This window comes from Nylanderia fulva, unplaced genomic scaffold, assembly GCF_048542155.1.
Source record: "Nylanderia fulva isolate GAGA-0341 unplaced genomic scaffold, ASM4854215v1 Scaffold1, whole genome shotgun sequence".
Classification (NCBI taxonomy): Eukaryota; Metazoa; Arthropoda; class Insecta; order Hymenoptera; family Formicidae; genus Nylanderia; species Nylanderia fulva.
The window spans coordinates 4,564,309-4,590,120 of record NW_028189192.1 but is presented as its reverse complement, the minus strand read 5'-3'; the positions used below and the strand labels follow the sequence as shown (position 1 = coordinate 4,590,120).

The window sequence follows — 25,812 nt, the reverse complement described above, 5'->3', positions numbered from 1 at the left end:
TACGATATACGAGCTTGACTTACTTCATTTGAAAATCTTTGACGACGCCTGTATTTTTCAAATGTCGACTAACATCGACATTATCGCTGGACATACAACCAAAATATCCGTCCTCCATCTTCTTTCGAGGAGATACTGTTACACATTTTGCGCGCTTGAAGAGATTCATTAGCGTTATGAAGGCCTCCGATTTCCATCTTCCATCATTTTCCGGCATTACATACATCAACGATATCCTTATGGCCTGAACAAACGAGAAATAAAAGATGAAAATTATTGTGTTCGTTTTTTATAAATAACTTGAAAAAAGAGAGTAATTTACTTGTGCATTAAATACAGTGTACTCATATGGAATTTCTCGTAATCGATCGTACGGTAGAAGTGTCGTGTGTCCCCAATCCACGCAATACACTCGAATTTCATTTTCGTTAATAACTTCAACGATTTCGCCACGTTGCCAAGTACCATCTTCCAATCGCACACCGCAAGGTAAACCTTTTTGGGGTGTATCAATCATTTTCGTCAAATTGTCTTTCTTATAATATTCCTGTAACTCTTTTTCTAATTTCAAAAGTCTAGTTTGTCGTCCAATTTTCTGGACATAAATCTTATCCGGAGCTTCATACGAGCCAACATAAACCATTATTGTCTTATGTAACGCAAGTTCTTCTTTATTGTATACATAAAAGGGTTTCACTGCTTGTGTGATACTTTGCGAACCGTTCAGACGCGCGTAATCCATAGCTTTCATAAGATTACACATTGATTGTGGACCCATGTCATTATTTTTTGAGATAATACAGAGATCCACGTGCAGCGTCTCAGGGGTAGATTTAATGATGCATATCGAGCAATCCACTCCATTTGTTAACTTCATAAAATCGTTTGTGCTCGCCTTCGTCCAGTTAAGATACTTCGGCATCAGACCATGCAAACAGCATCGAATCGCCTGTGGTGGCAATTCTAATAAATGGTCGGTGATGTTTCGTATTCTCGAAGTCGGTATCTTCCGTTCCTCGTAGCCATAGTCTAAGTAAAATATATTATAGGACGTCTCGCGCTCTTCGCTCCTATTAACCTCGATCACGCGTCCTCGCAACCATTTTTCATTTAATTTCTTCTTCTGTTTAACGATACATATGTCATCTGCAAACGAAAATTATCGATGAAAAAAAAAAAAAGCTAAACAAAACCGGGTATTCTTTGTATGCGCGTACCTAGCTCGAGCTCGATCGACGACTTTACACTTCCTATGTCATCTCCATATTTCGTCAAGTCTTGTTCAAATTGTTCAAATTGCGATTTCAAAGCCGTTTTCCGGACGAAGAACAATGACGGATTAATAACATATATCACGTCTACCTTAAACTCGAAAGTACCTTGAAAAAAAAAAAGAAAAATTTGATTTTTAGATTTAGAGAATTAAACACATTGGAAAAATTAACTTACTTTCTTGACTCTTATCTTCCTTCCTTACGTATTCCATATCTTCTGATTTGGAGGATATTGTTGAGTTCAATGAACTGTTTGATTTCTTTGACGTTAGCATCATCAATGGTAGTTCTTCACAGATCTCTATCAATAACATTTCATAATTGTTTCGTTACAGATTTGATAAAATTCGTGAAGTTATATCTCAAGTCGCGATTTTATTAAAATAAAAGATAGCAAAAAATTCGAAATATTATTTCTTAGAATTTATATATACATTATTTTCTTTACATATTTTCTTCATGTGTATAAGAACATGTGAAAATTGGTCAAGATATAGAGTGCAGATTTTTAGAAAAGCCATTTGATGAATCGCGATATACAATAAGACTCAAGTTCTTACTTGCACTCAATTCCTTTTTTATGGGTGATACTATATAATTCTTTGGTAATTCATCCGTTCGTACGAGACTGTAGAACGATATTGGCGGCACTTGAATGGAACAATGATTTTCTAATGTTGCGACAATCGAGCTATTGACGGTAAACCTATTAAAAGAGAAATACATTATTACACCAGTGAACAAAATTAGATATCATTTGATAATTATTAGCGCTCCTTACGTTCACATATGTACGATAAAAATAATATAATTTATAAAAAAAAATTACGTTCTGGATATTAGATATGAATTTCGATGCTGCGACTTGTGAGACCGAGAGATATATGTGGAGAAATATTTCAGTTATCCAATGAAGAACGATACGTCATGTAAAAAAAATCGCGTGTCAGCAAAAAGATCTTGCATCTGATACTCGCGCCACGTAAATTCGCGCGCCTTTTAATTGTTTTAATAATTTGAAAATATATAAGAAACTGACATATAAATAAAATACAAATTCAGATACGAAGAACACAAGAGCTATAATATTAAGAGTCAAGAACAGATATTAATTAGGCGCAACATATATATAATTGTTTTTAAAATACTTCTCTAATTATATTGAACCTTTAGTTCTTCCTTTGGACCATCCTTAGTACATCGATTGATAAAAAGATCCACGTAACTTTATTCGTATCCCTATCTTGTATCCCTCGTAAGTTTTTAATAAGGGAACGAAGACGAAATGAAGAACAAGAAACGAACGTTAAAACAGTAACTGTTTTATTTTTGAACGTCGAAACAGTAACTGTTTTATTTTTGAACGTCGAAACAGTAACTGTTTTATTTGTAAACAGTTGAAGAAAAAACTTATCAGGGGTGTAGGACGATGCGGATCAAAACACGTGAATTTTTTTTACTGAATCAATATGTGCTGAGGATAAATTTATATTTTGAATTTGTATTTTTTATTAATTTTGAATTAGTTATCGATTACTCACGTTGCCTTATAGTTTTGACCGGTATCTTTATACATCAAGTGACAAGGCAAGTCCGCTAGTTCCTTCAAAATGTTTATTGCATTTCGTATATCCACCTTGTGAAAGTTCTGTTTCGCGTACGAAGCCATCTAGATAAGACAATCATACATTACTTAATAAAGATTTTGTTTGATAGTAAATTAGACAACGGGAGATTGAATTTAATCGATATCACTGAACTTGCTGTCCTTTTTATATTTATTAAATTAATTTTTTATCAATTTATTTTGTTATTATAATCATCTATATTTTACCTAATTATCAATAGTTGAAATACTGACAAACATATTTTATCCAAGCAGGCAATATATGTACGAATATGCTTTTCTATAAACATACTTTACTATCGAAAAATACATACCTGCAACGTCATTTTCAATCTTTCCTCTTGCGACTGAAGTTGTGTATCTAATTCTTCTAAATTATTCTTGAGAGAATCACGCCGCTGATATAACTGATTTGTCAATTTTTCCTCCATATTTTGAAGAATGCCATGTAGATATGCGAAGTATTGAGCGATTGTCATCTCTATATTTTCACTGTTTTCCGGTTCGCACGTATCACGTATTAAGACTGATTTTATCTTCTGAAATATAAAAATACCATGGATGCGTTAATATTATAGTTCCATTTGATTCTTATCTGAAATAGATGAACGAAAATAAATATATCCATTTTTATGGTCACGTTCATCTTAAAAGATCCATTTGGTAAATTTTACAGCAAACCCCAAAAAATATTTTAACAAAATAACAAGATAAATTAAAAAACATGAAATAGATTTTTCTCATTAAATATATATAGCAATGCTTTTTGGGGAGTATACATACGAGAAAGAAAAACCGGATGCGCAAATGTCGCGAAAATATTTATGATAATATATGCATTCCATTCGCGTAAATAGTTTGATATGGAAAAATATTATTACGAGGATGCGCGTTTCCCGGAATGGAGCTCGCGCTCGTGAATTTCCTCGGCAATTTCCTATTTTCGCGGGTTTCATTCAAATTCGCCGTGTTACTTCAACAAACTCTTAGGTCGCTCCACCACTTCACTCTCGGAATGAATCGGCGGAATCAACAAAGTGTACGTGTACAACATTACGCACTATCGCGGCATAGGAAATTTTTTCTTCGTCTACTACTCGATTATTTTTTTAATAATAAATCGACAAATTCTTCGTGTAATTGCAGCTTTGCACATATTTGCAAGTCCTTTTTATCAATCAATTTTTTCTCTCAAAGCATAATAATCCTCTGCAATTGTAGATTTGATACATCGAGATTCAATCAATGATGTATAAATATATTAATTAACTAACAAACGCGATACAAATCAATTGTTACAATCTTTTTTTTTTTCAATATGCAATTTGCAGCAACAATATACGCGCTTCGAGAAGTGTTAGCGCGCGCTTTCGAGTTGTACGTAGCACCGGAAAGAGTATGTGAAAATATGTTGATTGACGAAAGTGTGGCTGAATCCAATGGCAATTGAGATGAATGACTGCAGACAAAGAGGGACGTTCGTTCAAAATGCGGAGAGAAAGCGCGAACCTTTGTTCTAGATGCGTGACAATCAATTTATTCGTAGCGAGCCGCACCATCAGGGACGATACATATGGAAATTGCTAAAAAGTATAAACCAAGGCGTGGCGCGTAATATTATTTTGTTTAGAAACATTTGAAAAAATTTTTTTAATCAAATATGTATATATATTATGTAGAATAAGAAATTGTTTGAAGCTCAATTATAGTCTTGCCAAATTTGGTTCTGCGCAATATTCTATACGGAAAGAATTGTCAGAGATGAATCGTTAATTAATTAAAAAGAAAAATTATGTATATTTTTTGACGTGAGAAAAATATTAAATTGTACAATTTTTTCTTTCTTATATTGTAATATTTTTTTAAAGAATAAAAGCTAGATTAAAAATATTTTACAGTTTTTGTACGTAAAGCGTAGCTCTTGAAAAATTGATTTACGCGAATCTTATTTGTGATTCATCGAACACGCGAGATTTTCTGGTAGCAGAGACGCGTTTATCGAACGAGGACGAATTTGTTCTCGACACGCCAAAAGAGGAGACTTAGCTCGACGCGAGGATACGTCGTTGTTATTGCAATCGACAGAAGGTCGAGTCGCGAATCGCCTCGAGGAGGATCCCTCCGCAAAGGGAAAGAGACTGGGCTCCTCTCTCGGAGATTGTAAAACGGCAGGGAGCCCGTACACACTCTGTTGTACGCGAGGCTTATGCTATCTGGCTTCGCGAGCCACCTTTCCTCAGTCTTTCACGTCCCGAGCGACCGGTCGCACACAGTCGAGACGACAGACGTACGTTCCGTTCGCCGGTTCGCGAGTACACTCGCGTGCCTTTGCCTTCGAAAAAGAGAATCCGACTCAACGCGAAGGGTGTAGCATCACGATTCGACGATGCGTCCGCGATCGTAGCTCTTGCTGGTGCCAAAACACCAGGAGGTCGTAAGGGTGGTTGGTGCGTGGACCTGCCTAGGAAAGGGAACAGAAGACGAGGGAAGAGAGGCGATAATAATATGAGGCTCCTCTGCGTGGTGATCACCATCGCAAGTGCAGCGTTTCTCTTGACTATCGTTGGTGAGTCCTCTGTTGGAACAAGACAATTTCGCTGCCCTCCAAAAGAATTTCGCATTCAAATACATAGATTTTTCGAATTAGCTGTTTTTTTTTCATATGCTGTCAGCTTATGACTTGCTGAACGAAAGATATAATAGCTAAATTCGATTGTTATTGAGTTACAGCTATCTATTATTTAGCTTTGAGCCTGTTACAGTTTTTGTTCAGCAAGTCGTAAGTTACAACATGTGAGAAAATCAGCTGATTCAATTTCATTCAACAATAAGATTTTATATAGGTTCAAAAACCCTGTACTAATCATATAAAATTAAATCTTGGCAAGATCAGCTGTTTTTTTTCATATGCTGTAGTTTATGATCTGTCGAATAAAAAATACAATAGGTTCAAAGCTAAACAATGGACTATTACTGATTTACAGCCAGTCAAATGCGAAAAACTTGAGCTCTGCGAGTTGTTCGACTGTAACTCAGTAACTATCCAATATTTAGCTTTAATGAGGCTATTACATCTTTTCTTCAGCAGGACATAAATTACAACATATGAAAAAACAGCCGATTTCACCGAAAGTCACAATCTTATATATTTGGCGCAAGGTCCTTTTTGATGTAAAAATTGACAGAAAGAAAAAAATCTTATTCGTTTTCTTTTTTAGACGCTTCTTTCGTTTATTTCTTATTTTAATGGCTCGCATATCAAAATCTATGTCTTGTTTGTTTGAGTGTAAATTATTACAATGTCGAGTGAACGGAGAAGGTAAGCGACGTCGAAGACATCATTCGCGAAGGCCGCGGTCTCTTTTTTTTTAATTAAACTGTTTATAATTTACAAATGCATTCGCGAATGTGCGTTTTCGTTAGATGAATTTAATTTGCCCTCGCGCTCTCGAGTAAACCGCACCGATATTCGTTCGTTTATCCGCTTCCTTCCAGACTATTTACAGAGCATAATTAACATCGCGCTGTAAAGACATTTAAAGAGAAGTCTCTCTCTACTTTGCTGATTTAATAGGTTAAATAAGATCGCGCTGACTCTTCGCAAAGCTGGGACTCGAATCGCAGATCGCGACGATGTGTCTAGAATGATCTTTCCATTTAACTTTAATGTCATAATTTTTTTTACCTGTCTATAACTGTTTATATAATGCTATAATGCAATAATTAACCATGAAAAATTAGACATGCACACATGCACGAATCAAAAGATGATCTTCTAGGATACTCGAAAGTGAATGGATGCTTACTGAAGCTAATTTATCAATTTAATAAAAATGTGATTAAGATAACTCAAACTCAAAATAATTATTACCAAGGGTATACTTTTATATGTATAATAATTATAAATTTATATATTGATCAATTTATAAATATATTTAAATATAACAATTATATTTATAAATTTATCGTAGATTTTATATGATAAAAACAGAAAAAATATTACACTTTTTATATAATCTTTTATTTTATAAATTTCTTTCGTTGTAGAAATCAATTTTTTTCGATTTAAAGCTTCACACTTTAGGCAATCTATATATGTGTATTAGGGACAAAATTCTATTTTATAATGAAATAAATCTAATCCTAATCTATATATTTATTTTATATTATAAAAACTTTATAATATAAAAAATTTTGAAGAATCAGAATATATATATAATTCATATCATATAACATAAACAATGTATATTAAAATACACACAACATATAAAATTAAATTTTGTCCTACGAAGTCTATCATGAATTATCTAATTGCAAGTATTAGTCATAAATTTTAATCGTCTCTTATATAAATTTAAAACTGAAAAGGATTTTTTAAGCTATTAATTTACTTTTAGAAAGGCTCGTATATTTATATAGCTGATCTTACTAAATGCAAGATTTCATTTGATATGATTAGTATGGGGTTTTTGGACCTTTATAAAATGTTAAATATAAAATTGAATCCCGATAAAATCAGCTGATTTTTCTGTCGCTATGCCATTTTTAGATGTTTGCTAAATGTGCATTATCATAATGAGTGAAAAAAACCTGTTCTTAAAAGATCTTAAAAGAGAACTTAAAACCGATCTTAAAAGAGAAGATACCCGAGAAGTGATAATCGATGATAAAAATGGAAGATTCAATCAGAAATTCAAGAGGGTGGTCGATCGCGAATCTCTTTGCCGCTTTTATTCCCGTCGTTTGCGACGAAAATGTCCCTGGGCATTGCGGATTCTCTTTCTTTCCCCTTTGCTCAGATCTATCTATTTATTTATCTACATGCTTTCCTCATCTTTCCCTTGATATCTCGGTATAATGGACAATAAAACGCTTCGTGCGCTAAAAAGCAATAATCGTGTTCGTACGCGTGTATCGCAAAAAAATTCGCGGAAAAGGTCATGCGTGGTTTCCTCTGTCTCCCTTTGCCTCTCTTTCTTCCTCTACCTCTTTATTTGTCTCCCTTGAGCACGATATCGATCGAACGACCGGCAGCAAAAGGACAATATAAAAGGAAAAAGGAAAAAAAACCAGAAAAGTCGCGCGACTAAGTCCAGAACATATCGGAGGGAAAGAGGGAGAATGAAAGTAACACGGCGAACTTTTTCTGAAAACAAACCCCTCCCATCCATCGGACATCGTCTCAATTACGGCTCGAACATCCCTCTCCAAAGACAAATCCGTAGAATTCTTTCCCTCTGTTTTGCGAGCATGTTGCGCTCGTTGCGTACGACAAAACTTGATAACGAAATCCCGGGAAAGAAAAAATAATAATAATTGGCTGAAATGGAAAAATCAATAACGACGATATAATAACAACTGCCTGCCTTCAGATCCTTATTATTATCCAAGTATACTTGATGATCGGATGAAATATTATTCGCCCAATTCTCTCTCCCCAATATCAAGAGAGAGAGTCATAAAAAAATTAACGTCACTAAAATTAACTTCAACTCATAAATAATCATTTATCGTATATTTATTTCGTTGTTGGAAAGTCCAGACACAGCTTACGAGGATCCCGTGATCTGTAATAGTCTTCTGTATAGAGGGAAAAAATGAGATTCGTCCCGTGATCGATTCGAAAGGCGTTCCACTTCGAGCTGTTTACACGTCGACGATCTAGATAGAGAAATCCTATCCTCGCTCAAGGATCTCTCAACCTCGTTCCCTTTAAGGATGATTAAGTAGATTCACCTCCGTGCGTTCGTGAGCGACGTGAGGATAGATCGAAGGGATAATAATTGATCGAGCCACGCATGAGACGTGCAAAGACACTCTTCGCGAAGCGATTTTCAATCGTGTCCATTGAGAAGAAACTTTTCAGCCGCCTATTCTATACCCTGATAAATCTCTCTCTCTCTCTCTCGGGGATGATCGCAACCGCATTCTCGCGTAACTGCACGCGCGATTCGCGTATTATTCTCGCTTCGCTTCGCTTAAAACGCGTGGATCGCTATAAACTACAGCGGGACGCTATAAACTTCTGAGCCTTTCCGATCGAATAAAAATTCGCACGCTCTAAATCACTATATCGCCGCGCTTATATATACCCGTAAAAGCGTGTACGCGTTAAAAGCGTACGTAGACTTTTTACGAGTGTACGGTACAGATTTGTTTCGAACACATTCGTCTCGGAGCTTTGGGATATAAGCAATACATATACGTATCAAGAAACACGTCCCATTTATCCGATTCACTTGCGTCGCTTTGTTTGCCTCGCTGATCGTTGACGAATCGCGCGAACGCGAACGGGATTAACTTCTCGCGGAAGTAATCGTCCCGGGGCGGAAGAAACTCCGGCTTCGAGGAGAATGCGGACCCCGCCATTATCCGATTCGCATAATTTCCTTTATACCTTTTGCGATAATGATGTCTACGATTGTATGAAATAGAATTAGTCTAACACTGATTGGAAAGTCGGCTTTGCGAATACCGAATCAAAAACAATATATTATTGCGAGCTAAATGATCATTTTATCTTCAAGTATGAAAAGGGGTAGAGCTAAGCACATATTAAGTGCACAATAAAATTATTTTTAATATTTATATTCTATACTTATTTTCATATTTTGATTATTATGCAAAATAAGTATGGAAGAAGTTGAAAATAATTTTGTCGCACCTATTAATACCTATTAATATCTGGTTTTCACTAGACCTTTTCATATCTGAGTTTATATATCAGTCTTTTTGATTTATTATTTTAGTTAATTTTTCTTTTGATTTATTGATACACAGAATTTTCTCTTAAAATTTACCTTGAAAATCATGATAATCGTGAGACAATGTGGTATTGGAAAAACATTTTATAAGAGTTTCTCTGATTAATATTTACAAAAATTATTAATATCTACTACAATAAGATATAAAATATGTTCGATTAATTTGACTATGTACATATTAATTTTTTTATTATGGCAAATATTAATCAATGAAACTCTTATAAAATTCTTAATTCTTCCAATTATCATGATTTTCAGTAAATTCTAAGAGAAAATTCTCTCCGTGTATGTTTTAGCATCTGTCAGATTTTATCTCAATTTCATTTCAATTTATTGGAATTGTAAGATGTATAATTCTGATGTTATGCGATAAAGTTGTAAAAGCCATACGTCTTTATGTAGGTATATCTCGAGTCTGTTTATTATATATCTGTCAGTACAATAATCGCGTTGCTTCACACGATGCATCGTGCGAGCTTCGCATAGTGCAAACGTAATATCTTCCGCTGCACGAAATGCTTGCCGACGATAAAGAATAGGTAGAATGTATATCGCGCAAGAAAATAATGCATTACTCTCCGCAAGGATGAGACACATAATCGCATGTATAAATTGTTTATCCGTGAAAGAATCGTCGCACCTGTCAAATCTTGACGAACAATCGCGCACATTTCCAAAAAAATTTTCCAGAAATTTTTTGACAGATGACAGCTGTTTTATGTAAAAAGGGCGGGAAAAATTCCATTTTGTAAAAAAAATCAATATTTACCGCAATTTTTTTAAATTTGCAACGTCAAATCTCATAGTCAGGAGATATGATTGAAAAAAATGATACCTATTACGGTGCAATAAAAATTTCAATAGACAAAGAATACAGATCGTTGTGTAGGATATCCTGTACCATAAATTGTTTATCCGTGAAAGAATCGTCGCGCCTGTCAAATCTCGACAAACAATCGCACACATTTCCCAAAAAATTATCCAGACATATTTTTGACAGATGACAGCTGTTTTATGTAAAAAGAGCGGGAAAACATTCCATTTTGTAAAAAAATCAACATTCGTCGCAATTTTTTAAAATTTGCAACGTCAAATCTCACGATCAGGAGATATGATTGAATTGAAAAAAATGATACCTATTACGGTGCAATAAAAATTTTAATAGACAAATAATACAGATCGTTGTGTTGATATCCTGCTCGATTGGCGCGGTATCACGATTCCATCGATTCCATTTCGACATCGCGACAATAACGCGTAGAGGGACGCACACAATCTCATTTCCCGTTGTATTCGATATACACACGTGAATGCGTATGTATGTATGTATGTTAAAGGCACGTGTATTAATGACGACGGGCTTGCGCCACGTTCCTGCTCGCGAGATCGAGCATGACAATAAGGCCGCGGGGAAATTTGAAGTCGTGAGCCGAGTTGTGAATTAAGTTGCTCAGTCTTCCCCTCTTTCTGAGCATTTTACTGTGTGCAAGTGCGAGGAAAAAGACGACCGCAACCTTCTTGCCACGAAAGAGAATTTTCTATTCGCGTCCGGATGCGGGAAACCTTCTTGTTATATTATAGTGTTTTCACGCCGCCACAAATCGAGATATATCGGAAACGATTCAGAGAACGCGAGTATATAAAATTACTTACTCTCTCGTAGAAAAGTTCCCCGTTAAATTGTAATTTATATATTTCTAAAAAAAAAAAAAAGTACGATTTTTATTCATCCACTTCTCAAACTGACGTTATTGAGAAACTCTCGAAATACAGTCGTCGGAAGCATAGAAAGCAACGTAAAACGAACGAACGAACGACGGGAAGATTATCGCTCCTTGATTCTCTCTTTCTCCCGGCATATTACTTTTACCTCCCGCGCGCAAATTTCATTATAGTAATACGTAACGTGGCATTAACGGCGAAAAGAATGCGCTCCAATTATTCCTCCCAAGACTCTCCTCGTTCGTTCGCGCGCGCGCAAAGAGAAATTTATTTCCATTACAGTCCTATATACACCAGGTATGCGCACATGCATATTTCATCTTTTCATCTATCGCGACCAGCTTTGAAATATATATATATATATATATTTATGTGTGTGTGTCTACGCGCACGCGTATGTGTGTGTATGTGTAACGATCGATGATACCGTTGCAAATATTATTTTATGGGCGTCGGCCAGGTGCGCGCGCGCGACACACACACACACACACAGACAGTCATAGAAACACAAACACAGAATAACGAACGAGAGCTCTTTTTCGAGGTGTCGATTGTCGAGATCGATGCCGAGTTCGTGATTGCTGTCGAAATCAGTTAGAGAAGTTATTCATTTCGCGCGTTCGCCACCGCCTGCACCTAATAAACATACATTCACGACGACTTGTGCTCCGGCACAATTGTGAATATGAATAAGCGACATTATCCCCATCTCTTTTCCCCACGCGACGCATATCATTCATGGTAATTATTAGCAATAATTAATCTGTAATCATAATAAATAATATCGAGCCTGCATTATTACTACCTCCATATATATATATATATATATGTGTGTATATAACTAATTCAGAATTTATAATCATAAACTTTTACGGCGGAGAGAGATGCCGCATATTATCCGGGGTCGAGCGTGTTTCCGATTATTCAAACGTGATCGATTAATTGAAATTGTATTCAGCATCTCGCGCTCGATTCGATGACAATGACGACGACAACGACGACGATCTGGAAGGCAAACGTGGGGTAGGTAATGCCTGAGGGCGATGAATTTCGAAACGTTTCACCGCGAAGATTAGCCGCGCCGCTCAAAGAAGTAATCTACGATCTCGCTGCGCCCCGTTGTTTGTAATCCGGCATTTTGTTCGAGGCGGTTTGCTTAAATCCTGCTTATATACCGGAGAGATAGCTGGCTCCTCCAAAGAGACGAGAGAGAGAGAGAGAAAATGAGAGGGAAGCAACAATTTACGGACGCGGAACAAATGGAATTATAGTAAAAATATATATATCCTTATTTATTTCGTTACTTTTAGCGTTCGCTAAATTATAGTCGGTAATCGCCGCGACTCGGATGCAATCGCTGTACAATGTTATAAAGCTTCACGTTCGCGCAATCTCTTGATTGATGTAATCGAGATCGGGAGAATGAAGAAATCAATCTCGAATTTAGAGATCGTCTCTCGACATCCTTCTTGACATAGTATTATATATTATATAGACTTGGAGAGAAGACACTTAATAATCTTCTTCTAATTTCTTACGTCTGTAATACGATTTCATTTTTTCACACATTTTTTTGCGCACAGAGAGAATTTTCCCTTAGAATTTATCTTGAATTCATAATAATCGTACGGGAGAATTTCATAAGAGTTTCTCTAATTAATATTGATTACGTCACACAAAATATTAATATCTACAACGAAAAGATATATAAAATATGTTTGATTAATTTTACTAAAATATTATATAGTAAAATTTAAATAATTTTAAAATATATTGAAAACTTAAGTATTTTAAGCAGAATAGATGATACAAACATTTAAAATATTTAATATAAATTTTACAATGCAGCATGGTAATTTTCGATTATTATCAAACGTGATAAAATTTCTGAATTTCGCGATAAAATATAACGAAAATTCTCACCGTGCACAGCCACCGGAAGGTCCACTATTTCGTAAAACGTTCGTCATAGAAAAGGATGTTTTTTCTCTTCCAACAGGCAGCGTGGGAGAAGATCGGAAAAATACAGCATGCTAAAAATCTCACGCAAAAAAGCTTTTTCAAGGGAGAGATCGCGAAAGAACGAAATCTCTTCTTCGACTGGCGACAGCGAGTGATTTCGCTCGATTTTAATCTCGACAAATCCCTGGCAAATCCGTGTCTGTCAATGACCTCGTTCACGTAGTAGATCGAAGATCTGCATCGGAAAATGCGATCTCGTATCGGCAAGGTCGCGTTCGGAAAATCAAGTTTGCGGCCGGCAGCAACGCGGAAAGTGGTATCGGGAGGAAAAAATTACGCGCGCATAAACGAGATCGATTGATGGAGCCAAGGTGCGACCTCTCGAACCGGCACGAGTCTTAACGAGGCTCGATCGAGGAGAGTTTCGTGAGTCATGATCTTAATGGAGCGTAGTGGCTCTGGATAAAGCAAGGCGAGTACAGAACGGCTGTACGTAACCCGAGGGTAACCCGAGGTTGAAGCTATTTTTTTTTTAATTCCGCGCAACTAGCCTACATAACCGGAGGAAAGGGCCGGAACGAGAGACGTTCCGTTTTCCAGATCCCGCGGATGAAAACGCGCGCTTTAGCGTCGCGGAGCTCGCGATCACGCGTTGCACACGGGTGAAAGGAAAAATGCATTATTTCCCCTCCCACGCGGGCGGCATATTTTTCTGATTGCATCAAGAGAGATTACGTATGTGTGCGTTGCACCGCACGGATACACGGTGCATTTCAGTTTACGCGGAGAGCGTCGACAAAAGAGAGAGAGAAAAGGAGATGGAGAATAGACGCGGACAAAGAGATGCAGCCCAGCATCTAGTCGGACGCGATTAAGGTAAGGCGAATATTTATATAGGTACGAGAGAATTTGTCGGAGTGTAGGTCGATTCCGACCGGTTTGCCGACTTAAACTGGTCGTTTCAATCAAGCTCCCTGAACGTACACACGCTTTTATTAATCTGTCATTTGTACCGGATTAATCAAGGTGTTCGATCATAATATTCGCGCGATGCAACTCGATAAGTAGATAGAGAATTCACCTGGAAGAATTTTCATAAGATTTAATTTCTCTGATTAATATTTAATTAAAATTCAATAAAAAATGTTAATATGTGCATAGTAAATTTTACATATTAATATTTTTTATTCTGGTAAATATTAATCCGAGAGAAACTCTTATAAAATTCTTCCAATCAAAAAAATATTTGCTCCTGATATAATAAATCTTACGCAGAGAGAATTTTCTCTTAGAATTTACCTTAAAAATCATGGTAATTGAAAGAATTTTATCAAAGTTTCTCCGATTAATATTTATATGATTTATATTACCATGATTTTCGGGGTGAATTCCAAGAGAAAATTCTGTCTGTGTAAGATTTGTTACATGTATAGGGAAGCTAAAATTTATTATATAGGGAGCAAACATGTTTCTTCTGATTTCCTCTGTCTTTTTGGAATCTGCGTCCAGCGAGATACAGCGAGTCCACTTTTCAAGTTCCGAGAATCAACTAACGACTTACGCTCTCACTAGTCATTGTTCATTGTTTTACAACGTTATTTACCACGGTCGCACCTGCGCAACTTCCTTTTCATCTCTGTCTGTCTGACTTTGCCTCTGGTTTTTACCACTCGAAAGATGGCCAAATAAAATAACGCTCCAAGTCGCACCGGAAAATAACGCAACAACGAAAAGCGCAACGGATTTAATTGACGGCTGCAGTTAATTATGTTTATCGATGATTGAAGAAAAATAAATAATTCTCCGTTTAATTGTCTCTCTCTCGAGTTCCGTATAATTAGCGGATAGTGATTTTTACAATTGTCGTGAAAAAAATGCACCAATTTGTCGGTAATGACTTTTTTTTTCTCTTTTACGATTCTCAGTATTCTCTGTGAAATAATGACGCGAGAAACTGTTAATGAAGGCGATCAAAGACTTGGTTTTACGACGAAGTGACGGAGAAAGGCCTCGTATTCCTTTGTCGACGGAAGTTTGTTATACATTGCACGAGAACTATATGTATATATATATATATATTATACATATACATATTTCGATATTTACCTCCGTTATGTTATATATTACAAGTTTCGGCGTCGCGTCGCGTCGACGACGCGAAAAGCCTTGAGGAAATTTCGACGTCTAATACGAGACGCTCGCGTAATGTGATTTTCAATTGAATTATTGTTCGCGCAACTCTCGGAGAAACGTGCCGAGATGCTCCGCCGAGATATTCGCGAGAATTGATAATAATGTACGCGGCGCCGATAAGTTCTTCGCGAGGAGGATGCGCGATCATCCTCCTACTTCTTCCATATATCGATATATCCGCGGGAGAGACTCGGGATTTGATTTGTCTCGCATTCGCGAATATGAAAGCACACGTCGAGTTGCTATATACTTATTTTACACAGTGTCGTCTCCGCAGAGAAGGATTAACGCGCATATAAGAGCCACAGGTTCTTTCATTAACTCGTTTCCAAGCCTCGAGAGGCGGACTCTCTTTCCTCCCTCTCTCGCATTTTTCGCAGCTTTTCTCGGCCTCCTTTTCGTTTTGTCGTGCTTTCTTTCAGACCTTTCCCGTTCGCTCGTCTCTTTATCTTTTCTTCTTCCCTCGCTCCGAAGAACGGTGGCTCTGACAAATTTCATAAGAGAGTATCAGGTCGTGTCCGCGCCGAGACTCGACAAGATTATCCACCACAGAACGTGCACTCGCGAGATTATTCTCCCTCGTGTCACATCCTCACCTACTGTCACGTGCAACGTTCGATCAATTTTCGAGTTCAGTTCTTCGTGAATTTTGCGCCACAATTTTTAATTCCCGGAAAAATTCGATTATTTGGAAGAAAATAACATATTAAAAACTGCCAAAGATTTATCCGAAATTAATTCCGCAAAACGTCAAATTTTCGAACCGCTGAAATGTTGTTTCTGCGAGACTAGTGTATTTTCCGCGCGTGCTAAATAGATGACGAGAAGAGCCGAGGTTATCAAGACGACGGGGAGTGCATTCTGTTTATAAATAATCCGATTAAGACTCCTCTCTCCTTCTCTCTTTCTCTTTTTCTTTCAGTCTGCGCGAATGTTCTTATTAATCCTATAAAACTGAAGTATACGTGTAACGAGCGCGCAAACTTGGGGAAATTAATATTAGTGACAGGGACGCGCGATAAATCAACTTTTACGACAGAATTCAAATAAACGTCGGACGAACTTTAAATTAAAACTTGTGTAGTTGCAGGTCGTCTTCGAGAGTTATTCTTGCTCCTTCTCTATTTTTCAAACAACAACTTCATCCTTTACCTTGTTCTTAATCCGATTCTTATTCCTTCTTTTTAATTAACTCGTACGTAGCCTCGGTAGATTATCTTATCCTCGCAAAAAGATACTGCGATAAATAAATTGCCGACTATATATGTATAAACTCAGTGTATTTCCAACCTTATACGTTCTCCGTTCCAGAGAATGTGTGTAATTAAAGACGAACCGGATTAATATAATGATGAAGATATCCTTGATTCCTGGTCATCCTCAGACTCGCGTCATTAAGTGCTTTTTTTTACTCTCGCCATCGAAAATTCTTCATTGCCAAATTTTGCGACGCGATTGCCTTGAACCGACAAAGATACGCGACGACCAAAAAATACGTTCACCTTTAATCCTCGACTTATATTCAATTTAGTTCCGGTAGACGCGAAATGTATCGCGGCCATGAAGAGTTATAAATAAAACGTGTGAGTAAAATTAATAAATGGATCGTGTATATCTGCTCCGCACAAAGTCGCGTAGAAATTGCGTCGAAACTCGTAGATTTTCCGGCTTTCCAAGCTAAAATGCGTAAAGTTTTTAACGCGGCAAGTCTTCGATATAAATTGTATAAATACACAGAGAGAATTTTCTCTTAGAATTTATTAGGTATTATCCTGAAATTCATGGTAATCGTAGGACAATATAGTATTTGAAGAATTTTACAAGAGTTTCTCTGATTAATATTTGTCACAATAAAAAAATATTATTTAATATTTACCACAATGAGATGTAAAATATGTTTGATTAATTTTGTTATGTACATAGTAAAATTTATTATGTATATATTAATATTTTTTATTTATTGTCCCACGATTATGATGAATTTCAGGGTAAATTCTAAGAGAAAATTCTCTCCGTGTAGATTCGGAGTAATATTGAAGCATGTATCGTATCGTGAAAGTTTACTCCAAAGTGACTTGACTTCATCTGTTTTTGATTGTACGCACTGATTGATTCTAAATAAATGATCAATGATTTCGGTTTTCGTATACCGTAACTCTCTTTCACTTTTGAATTTTCTCCCTTATGGTTCATTATTTAATACACATAATTATATATCCGCGTATCACGCACGTCCATTATTATTTCGCGATCGTGTTCAAACAGAGGCGGCGATATATATTGTATCGTTAGCGGCCAATTATAAAGTTCGAGTATCGATCGTTCGATAAAATATCTTTCATATCGGCGAAGCGAGGCGTGTTCTACAGCCAATCGGTGTGTAACTTGTAAATGGTAATGTCAAAATCACAATCACCATGGCACTACACTATATGCGTATGTAACAACAACAGCGTGCGTATATTAATTATTCGCAAGCGTCCCTATTCGCACGCACTCGTAATCTCCGCGTAACGTTACGCACTTTCATTCACGCGAACATTATCTCAGACGTAATCACTTAAACATGTCATAATTTTTCATTTTGTATAGGAATTAGGTAGTTTAGTACCTCCAGTTATTTTCCAAATACCTCGCAATTTTCTTTCATTTTTTTTGCTTTGCAATTAAATCTTAGAATTTTATTAAATTTCAATAACTTGTCCACTAATTTAGATTTCTAAATTACATTAGAGATAATGAAAATTAAAAATATCATAAATGAAAAATACTAGACAATATTAATTAATGTATTATTATAATAACTTGTTTTATGTGGTTCTTTTCACAATAATAAATTCTAGTTTGACATCTTGATTTAGCTCGTTTAAGTTGGCCTTTATCTTTCTTTTATTTTTATCAAAGTGATCTACACGAGCCCAAAATTATAATATAAATTTCGTTTTAATTGATATACCTATCCTATATAATATTATATATTCTATAGAATATAATATATATATATATATTATATAATATATATTTATATAGTCTAATATATTATATAATATATATAATATATATTATATAATATATATTATATAGTCTAATATATTATATAATATATATTATATAACATTATATATTATACATTATATATATTATATAGTCTAATATTAATGAAATGTCTTTGTACATTTTAGAGTGTGTATCGGGAAGTTCTCCTCGATACTTTTGAATGTTGGAATTTTTTGGTGAGCGTACGGCATACGGACGTTACGAAATTGCCCGACCTTATCCTACGTTCGCCATGAAAGGAATATTGCATTGAAGTCGATCGGGAATCGAGAGATCGTGAGATCAGGGCGCGTTGGTATCCCCTCTTGCCTCGCCTCGAATCGAGAAGAGAACAAGGCTTAATGATCTCGAACGATTGACAGACCTCGCTAATCGGAACGATCCGTTTCGCTCCGATCCGGATTGCGATACCGTCGACCATTAAACATGACGAGTTGCACGACAATCTTTTCAGCCGATCTAATAATACATCAGAGGTAAAATTAATAAAACTGTATTTTTTTTATCATATTTCGCAAGCAAAAATTATTTTCCTCTTCGATTTCCGGGAGCAAAACGTATCCGCTCGCTTTACGTTCTCCTTAAAATTAATAAATAACTGTATTTTTTTTAAATTTTATTTCGCGAGCAAAGATTTCCAAGAGCGAAAACCTATCCCCTCGCTTCACGTTTTCCTTATTCGCGAAATCGTTTTAAGAGCACGACGTGCCAGTCGGAGCATCAGGACGGAGAGAGGATGTATACATTTGATCGGAGATCGATAAACGAATTTTCGCAAAATTCCCGGAACACAAAACGTCCGCCTAATCCGCGGCTATTTTTCGATTCGGGCAACACATTCCCCATAAATATATAGCATCGCTGAAAGCCGAATGACGGGACGCCGATAAGAACGACCACCTCATGCGTTTGTCGAAATAACGTTAATTCCGGCACCGACTGACCAAGCACGTGCAAACTCTCGGCCGAGAGAATATCGGCGTTTTTCCTTCGTCGAGAAAGGTGCAAACACACATTTCTCTCTGTCTCAATTTATCCCCTCCTGTTCTCTCTCCCTCGCGTCTGACTCTACGTTGGGGTATTCTCCTCTTTTTTTTTTTACAGGATTTTTCCTCCTTCCTGTCACGTCGGTTTACGAATTTGAGAACGAGGCAAAAAAATCTGAATTTCCCAAAATCGAGATTATTTTCGAATCTTGTACGACTCTCTTCCTCGAGCGAATTTAAACGGAATCGCAGGATTAGTAATTTAGTAACTTAATCGCGTGTCCCAATTTGTAAGAGTTATTTTGGCTTAGATTCAACGCGATGATTTTGAAACGACGCGGTTAGAATAATATCCGCGGGATCGTAATGACTTGTAAATTTTAAGCCGCTGAATATTGCATAATACACGCTAGATATCTCTCTCGCCGCATTATAATCTGCGATTCTGCCGAATTTAATCTATTATTTTGCGCGCTAGGTGAGCCTAGGTGCGAGAACCGGTTTATTTCAGGTCACTTGCCTTTTCACGGGGCGAGCAAAAATTATTTATCCGCCTAGCGAATGACGAGCGATTAAACGCGTGAGTCATTTTTACATCTACGCAACAAGGAAATACGGGCAGCTATATAAAAGCTAGAACGGATTAACGAGATTGCGCAAAACAAGTCACAAGGCTCGCTTATCAATGACTTCTCATGGCGTGTTTGTCCCTCGCTTTAATGGATTCAATATTATCATAATTATAATATACACAATAACAACCTGTACTATAATTTTAATGCCATTAGAAAATATAAGAAGAGAAAATTCACTTTTCACACATTGTTTTACTACAAAATTATTTCTATTATAGCAGTATTTAAAATTAATAGATCAACGTCTTTATATATAAATATTTTTTTAAAGATTATTATAGCAGAGCAGAATTTCTTTTTCATTACGTAATATATTAATCGATTAATGTGTTAATCGTATGCGCAAATCACGTGAATCGGAACGTGAGAGAGAAAGCGATTTAAATCGATGAACAACCGATTGCAATAAAATGTTAGGAGGAAAAAACTAGATAAAAAAATCTCATTTCAATGAGACGCGATTCCACACTTCATATCATAAATACAGAACGTCGTCGAACACAGTCAATATCATCAGCACGCGCATATAGAATGCATCTGCATAGCCGGAATATTTCTCTCGTCGATCGGTTTTCTCATTCAATCGTTTCTCGTCTGTCGACGATGAAAAGCCAGTGTGAATAAATAAGCCGATAAATTTCTTAGCCACGCGAATCGACATATTTGCCTTCTGTTAATTACTCACCGCAGATGTTAATTTTCCTTCGTCTCTATCCGTGTGAATTATCGCATCGCGGATAAATATAAAAATATCTCGCTCAAGGAGAGAGATATTTCCTTGAAGTATCCTCGAAGGTGAACTCACGCGCGATCGAATTTCGCGCTCGATTATTACGGATCGAGATTGAATTTCCATCGTGTCGATTGTGCGTTAGAAATTGAAATTGTTACACAAAGTCCATATGATTGTTACAGCATCCGATTTTCGCGCCGAGTTAGGCATATATACACGTATGTAACAGTCTCGAGTTACGTATCGTATCGCGCAGGTCGGATTCGCTCTGCGAAGAGGAGAATCTCTTCGTTGCACAGTACTTTCGCGCCGGTATAAAACGAAAGGCCATAAAGCGAAGCTTTCCATCGACAACTTTGGACGAGCCCAGGGGCGTACGCCTTCGTCGTCTCTCCTTCTCTGGGTTCGAGAATAAACGCTCTGTATCCCTTCCTGGATGTGGGATATACATTTGCACGCTCTGGCGCAGGCGTCGTCGTACTAAGGTTTTATAGTATTAAATGAAATTGCAACAGTCTTCCCCCCTTAAAGTGTGGGAGGCTTTAGTGTTCGCGCGCATGTACAGGGTGGCCCGAGAGTCAAGGCACGCCGCGTTTCGCGATGAGAAAATCGATGACTTTCTCTTCGCCGTTAGTCATCGGCTTGTCGCGAACTAATCGCTTATCGCGATAATCCTGGAAATTGTTTGTGTAATTATACGATCATTCCCGCGAGAGATTATCTTAAAAAAGCGAAGCTTCATCATTTATACAATTGATTGCTTTTTAAGTTAATCCGGACTTGAATAATCTCGAGGCTGTATCTCAACAACTACACGGAGAGAATTTTCTTTTAGAATTTACCCTGAAAATCGTGCTACTGGGGAGACAATATATGGTACTAAAAGAATTTTATAAGAGTTTCTCGGATTGATATTTACCATTAATAAAATATATATAAAATGTTTCATTAATTTTATTACGTACATATTCATATCAAAAAAACTTATAAAATTCTTTCAATATCTTGTCCCACCATTATATCATGATTGTTAGGAAAAAAAAATTCTAAGAGAAAATTCTATCAGTGTGCTGGATCGAAAAACTGAATATATTTCGTGACTCGTGTCAATTAATTTTTTCGATCCATTTTTCTAAAAGAAAGAAATCCTCTTACAGCGGACAGATGCGGAGGATGCTTGTCTCTTGTATCGAATAAACGTCATTGATTTTTTTCGGTCGCAAAGACGCTTATCTTTTACACGTATTTCGCCGGTGGCAATCACCGGTGGCGATTGAATGCGAATGAGCCACCCTGAACGTGAGTATCCGCGTCGCCGAGCTTTTTCCACTGACGAGAGGGGATCAGAGACGCGCGACAGTAAAATCGAAATTGTCAGAGCTGCCGCTTTAGTTTTAGAGCCCTGGGTTACTACCGCCGTTGAATCCCGCCTCTTTTTCCCGAGCCATTCACCCTTGATACGCCCTTTTCTTTCTCTCGCGGAAGTAATAAGTATCGTCGGGCAATATAGCTCTCTTCTCCCATCCCTCTCTTTCACTCGGACTCTTCGGAATTCAATCAGGGAATTTCCACGTTGGAGAGAAGTCGATCGTGCGAGAATGCTGGATGACTTATTCTCAATTCGCGTTGATCTAATTTTTATGCCGGAGGCTGCTGCAGAGTTGCAAGGGACACCCCCGTATGCACTCTTCAGGGCGTTCCTTAATAAAATAAGTACGTTTTATTAAGATTCCCGTTTCGTGAACGAAATTTAAATGCGACGTTTAAAGTCGCGCGCGCGGAAAAGATTCCCAAGAACGATCCGCGTCTTTTAAGGCAAAACTAAGAATGGTGGCACGACAAATCTTCCCCAGAGCGAGTCTCGGTTCTCTCCAAGTTTCTCAAAAGAGCGAATCCCGCATTCTCCATGATCCTCTCTCGATAATAATACATCGTTAATGAGCAGAATACGAAAGTTTGTATTAACAGGTTGGAAAAAGGAGACAAAAATGGAGCCGTTTTCTCCGGGGAAATCCAAGCAATTAATTTGCATTGATTATACTACAGCCGAGCGCCGAGCGTTAACGACGCGTATTGGGAGCGTTGTCAAAAATTAATATAATTGAACCTCTGCTCGGTCCCCAGCAAATGTGCAGATGTAGCCGCGCCTCCAAAGTGTTAAATCCGATTATGTCGCGGCGTGGTTAACAAAACTGAAAACCTTTCCGGTGTGATTCGGTAAGCCGATTAAAACTTGATGGGCGAAAAGTAAACACGTAATCAAATCTCCCACGACAAATTATTCGCGACGATATATAGATTTGTATACTTGCGTTTATAGTTGGGAATTATATATATGGGAATATCCAAGATTTACATTGTGTCATCCGGGTTGAATTATCCCCAACCCGATTGCGAATTCGCTTGTTATGTTATCGCAATTATGCTCTTCTTGAAAGTTACTAAAACACCGGTATCGCGATTAATTTATACAAGATTTTCTGACGCAGGATCGACTTTCTAATATTTTATTACTGCGCGCAATTTACCGCCTTTCCCGTAACGTGTCATTACGAATAAAATCGGCGATCGAAATTGCATGTATTATTTCTGTTCGCGAGTTCTCTTCTATATCAATAAGTACAAATAAATTGTCTTTCTTTCTCTCTCTCTCTCTCTCTCTCTCTCTCTCTCTCTCTCTCTCTCTCTCTCTCGTCTTGCCGCCGAGAGAGAATAATTTCATTATCACCAAATATTTCTACACGCACGAATAAATAATTTTCCCATTATCACGTATTGGTCGTTTAATTTTACCGTCGTCGGTTTATTTGATAACAGAGTGGGATTCCACAGGCGCGACTGGTCATCGTTTTCCCAACTCGAATTAATTGTATTTTTTCCTGATTATTTTTTTAATATTTTTATAATAAATAAAGGATTATTTCATCGATATATCTATATTCAGAGACCACAGATGTGCGAAGGTCCGGTTCGCGCTACATAGCTTATCCCGCGATTGCATAATGTCTGAATGCCTCCAGCAATTGACTCACAATCAGTCGAGTAGAAAGAAAACGCTCTGGCGACATTGACCTCGTTGCCGAATGCTTCGCGTTCGGGCCTTCAGCTTGTATAGATGCTATCGTGAATTCGTTCATTCATACAAATCGGCGTACGAAAGGGACTTTAAAAGATTGCAAAGATGCCTTACATGTGTTGGCGATGTTACGCGATTACGTGACACAAGACGGATCATTCCTTCCTCATCTGTCAAAATCAGAAGAGCATATTATGTGTTCGCGAATATCCATAACAGGGCGAATATTTCTCACCTCGCCTTCTTCCCCGAATCTTTTGTGTTTAACAGGAGGGAAGAGAGGAGAACCAACGTTGAATGCCGGGAATGAATACGGATCTTGGGCGTTTGCACGAGGCCTACAACAGTTGAGACATAATGTCACGTGCCCGACCAAGCGCGCTCGACACGGATAACTCGCGAGAGCACAAACGACTAGACGTAAAACGGGCGAGCTGGTTATTTCGCAACGCGCGACTGTGTGTACACGCGAAGACGACTTTTCGAGAGTATACATGTATGTGCACTTGAAACTTGCCGAGATCAAAATCTATCCTCCTCGGTGATCCTAAAAGTGACTCGGCGTACAATTTCTGTTTTTTTTTTTTTTTTTTTTTTTTTTTTTTTTTTGAACGCGCATGTTACGACTTACACGCTCGTTTGACGCTCCTCGACATTATGAGAGCGCGATATCGTTCATCAGCCTCGAACTTTCACTTCTGCATGCGCGACCGACGCGACGATACGTCGTGGATATGTACGAGAGGACGACGACGAGAGGGCTCTCCCTCTTTTTGCATTCGCTCCGAGATCTCGTTTCACCGAGAGAAGAAACGCGGCCGCCAATTATTACCTGCTCGCGATGTTACGCGCCGTTTCATTTTCAGAACGATCGACTTAATCGACAATTCGCGGCTTGGTTTCTTTTTTTTTCCGCTCATTATAGCTCCTATACGGCTACACAAAAATTCATTTATCTATTATGTAAGAGGACGGCGACTGATTTTTTACGTAATATATCTTTTTTCCTCGTAATGTACTATTTTTTTTTTCAATCTTCTAAGGTGTAATATTGAAAATTATTCCAGGAGATAGACGTTAAATGCACTCGCATTTCTAATGCGTGTATTATAGAAATCGGATGATTATTTAAGAGACGAAAAAATTGAAAATGAAAACATTAACAAGAGTACCTATTATAAATGAGATTTCAACATATAATTACAAAAATTAATTTATCTATTATATAAGGGGATGGTGACTGATTTTTTACGTAATATATTTTTTTTCTTCGTAATGTACTATTTTTTTCAATCTTCTAAGGTGTAATATTGAAAATTATTCCGTGTATTATAGAAATCGGACAATTATTTAAGAGACGAAAAAAATTGAAAATGAGAAAATTAACAAGTATATCTGTTAAACGAGATTTCCACAAGAAATCGAATGTGATCTCTTAATATATACTCCCATGCGGAAGTAATTTGTAAATAAAAAAACTCGCAAAACGTAAATTCGAAAAATAAATAGCGAATAGCTAAATTACAAAAGTAGAAACGCGACTAAACAGGCGCTGCACATTCGTATTAAGGTTACTGTATTATAAATTACGTTAATGAATTCGTTCTTTTCGTCTAACTGCGTGTTCATTCGCGCCGAATGTCCATCTTGCGTCATGTCTTATTGCGAAAGATCTATATGTTTCTTTTGGATATACGCAACAGCAGAGGATCGGTGAAATAGTAGAAAATATATACAATATAATCGAAGTCCATGATCAGTCTCAATTACATGTATGAAAAAA

General features: G+C 37.1%; 2 protein-coding genes across 3 annotated transcripts in view; one reads left to right on the top strand and one right to left on the bottom strand.

Moving 5' to 3' along the window:
• The window catches only part of qin (tudor domain-containing protein qin), a 141,387-nt gene that overhangs the window by 5,553 nt on the left and 110,022 nt on the right, over positions 1 to 25,812 (bottom strand). For both annotated transcript variants that reach the window (XM_085480237.1, XM_029299560.2), the window contains exons 6-12: positions 3,216 to 3,440; positions 2,816 to 2,943; positions 1,835 to 1,980; positions 1,450 to 1,575; positions 1,218 to 1,379; positions 323 to 1,146; positions 24 to 244 (exon numbers count right to left, since the gene is read on the bottom strand). In XM_085480237.1, the coding sequence (XP_085336363.1) occupies positions 24 to 244; positions 323 to 1,146; positions 1,218 to 1,379; positions 1,450 to 1,575; positions 1,835 to 1,980; positions 2,816 to 2,943; positions 3,216 to 3,440 (1,832 nt within the window). The remainder of the gene's footprint in view (positions 1 to 23; positions 245 to 322; positions 1,147 to 1,217; positions 1,380 to 1,449; positions 1,576 to 1,834; positions 1,981 to 2,815; positions 2,944 to 3,215; positions 3,441 to 25,812) is intronic.
• The window catches only part of LOC114928409 (uncharacterized), a 57,040-nt gene continuing 36,343 nt past the window's right edge, over positions 5,116 to 25,812 (top strand). The window contains exon 1 of the mRNA XM_029299576.2: positions 5,116 to 5,467. Within this exon, the coding sequence (XP_029155409.1) occupies positions 5,407 to 5,467 (61 nt within the window). The 5' untranslated portion in view covers positions 5,116 to 5,406. The remainder of the gene's footprint in view (positions 5,468 to 25,812) is intronic.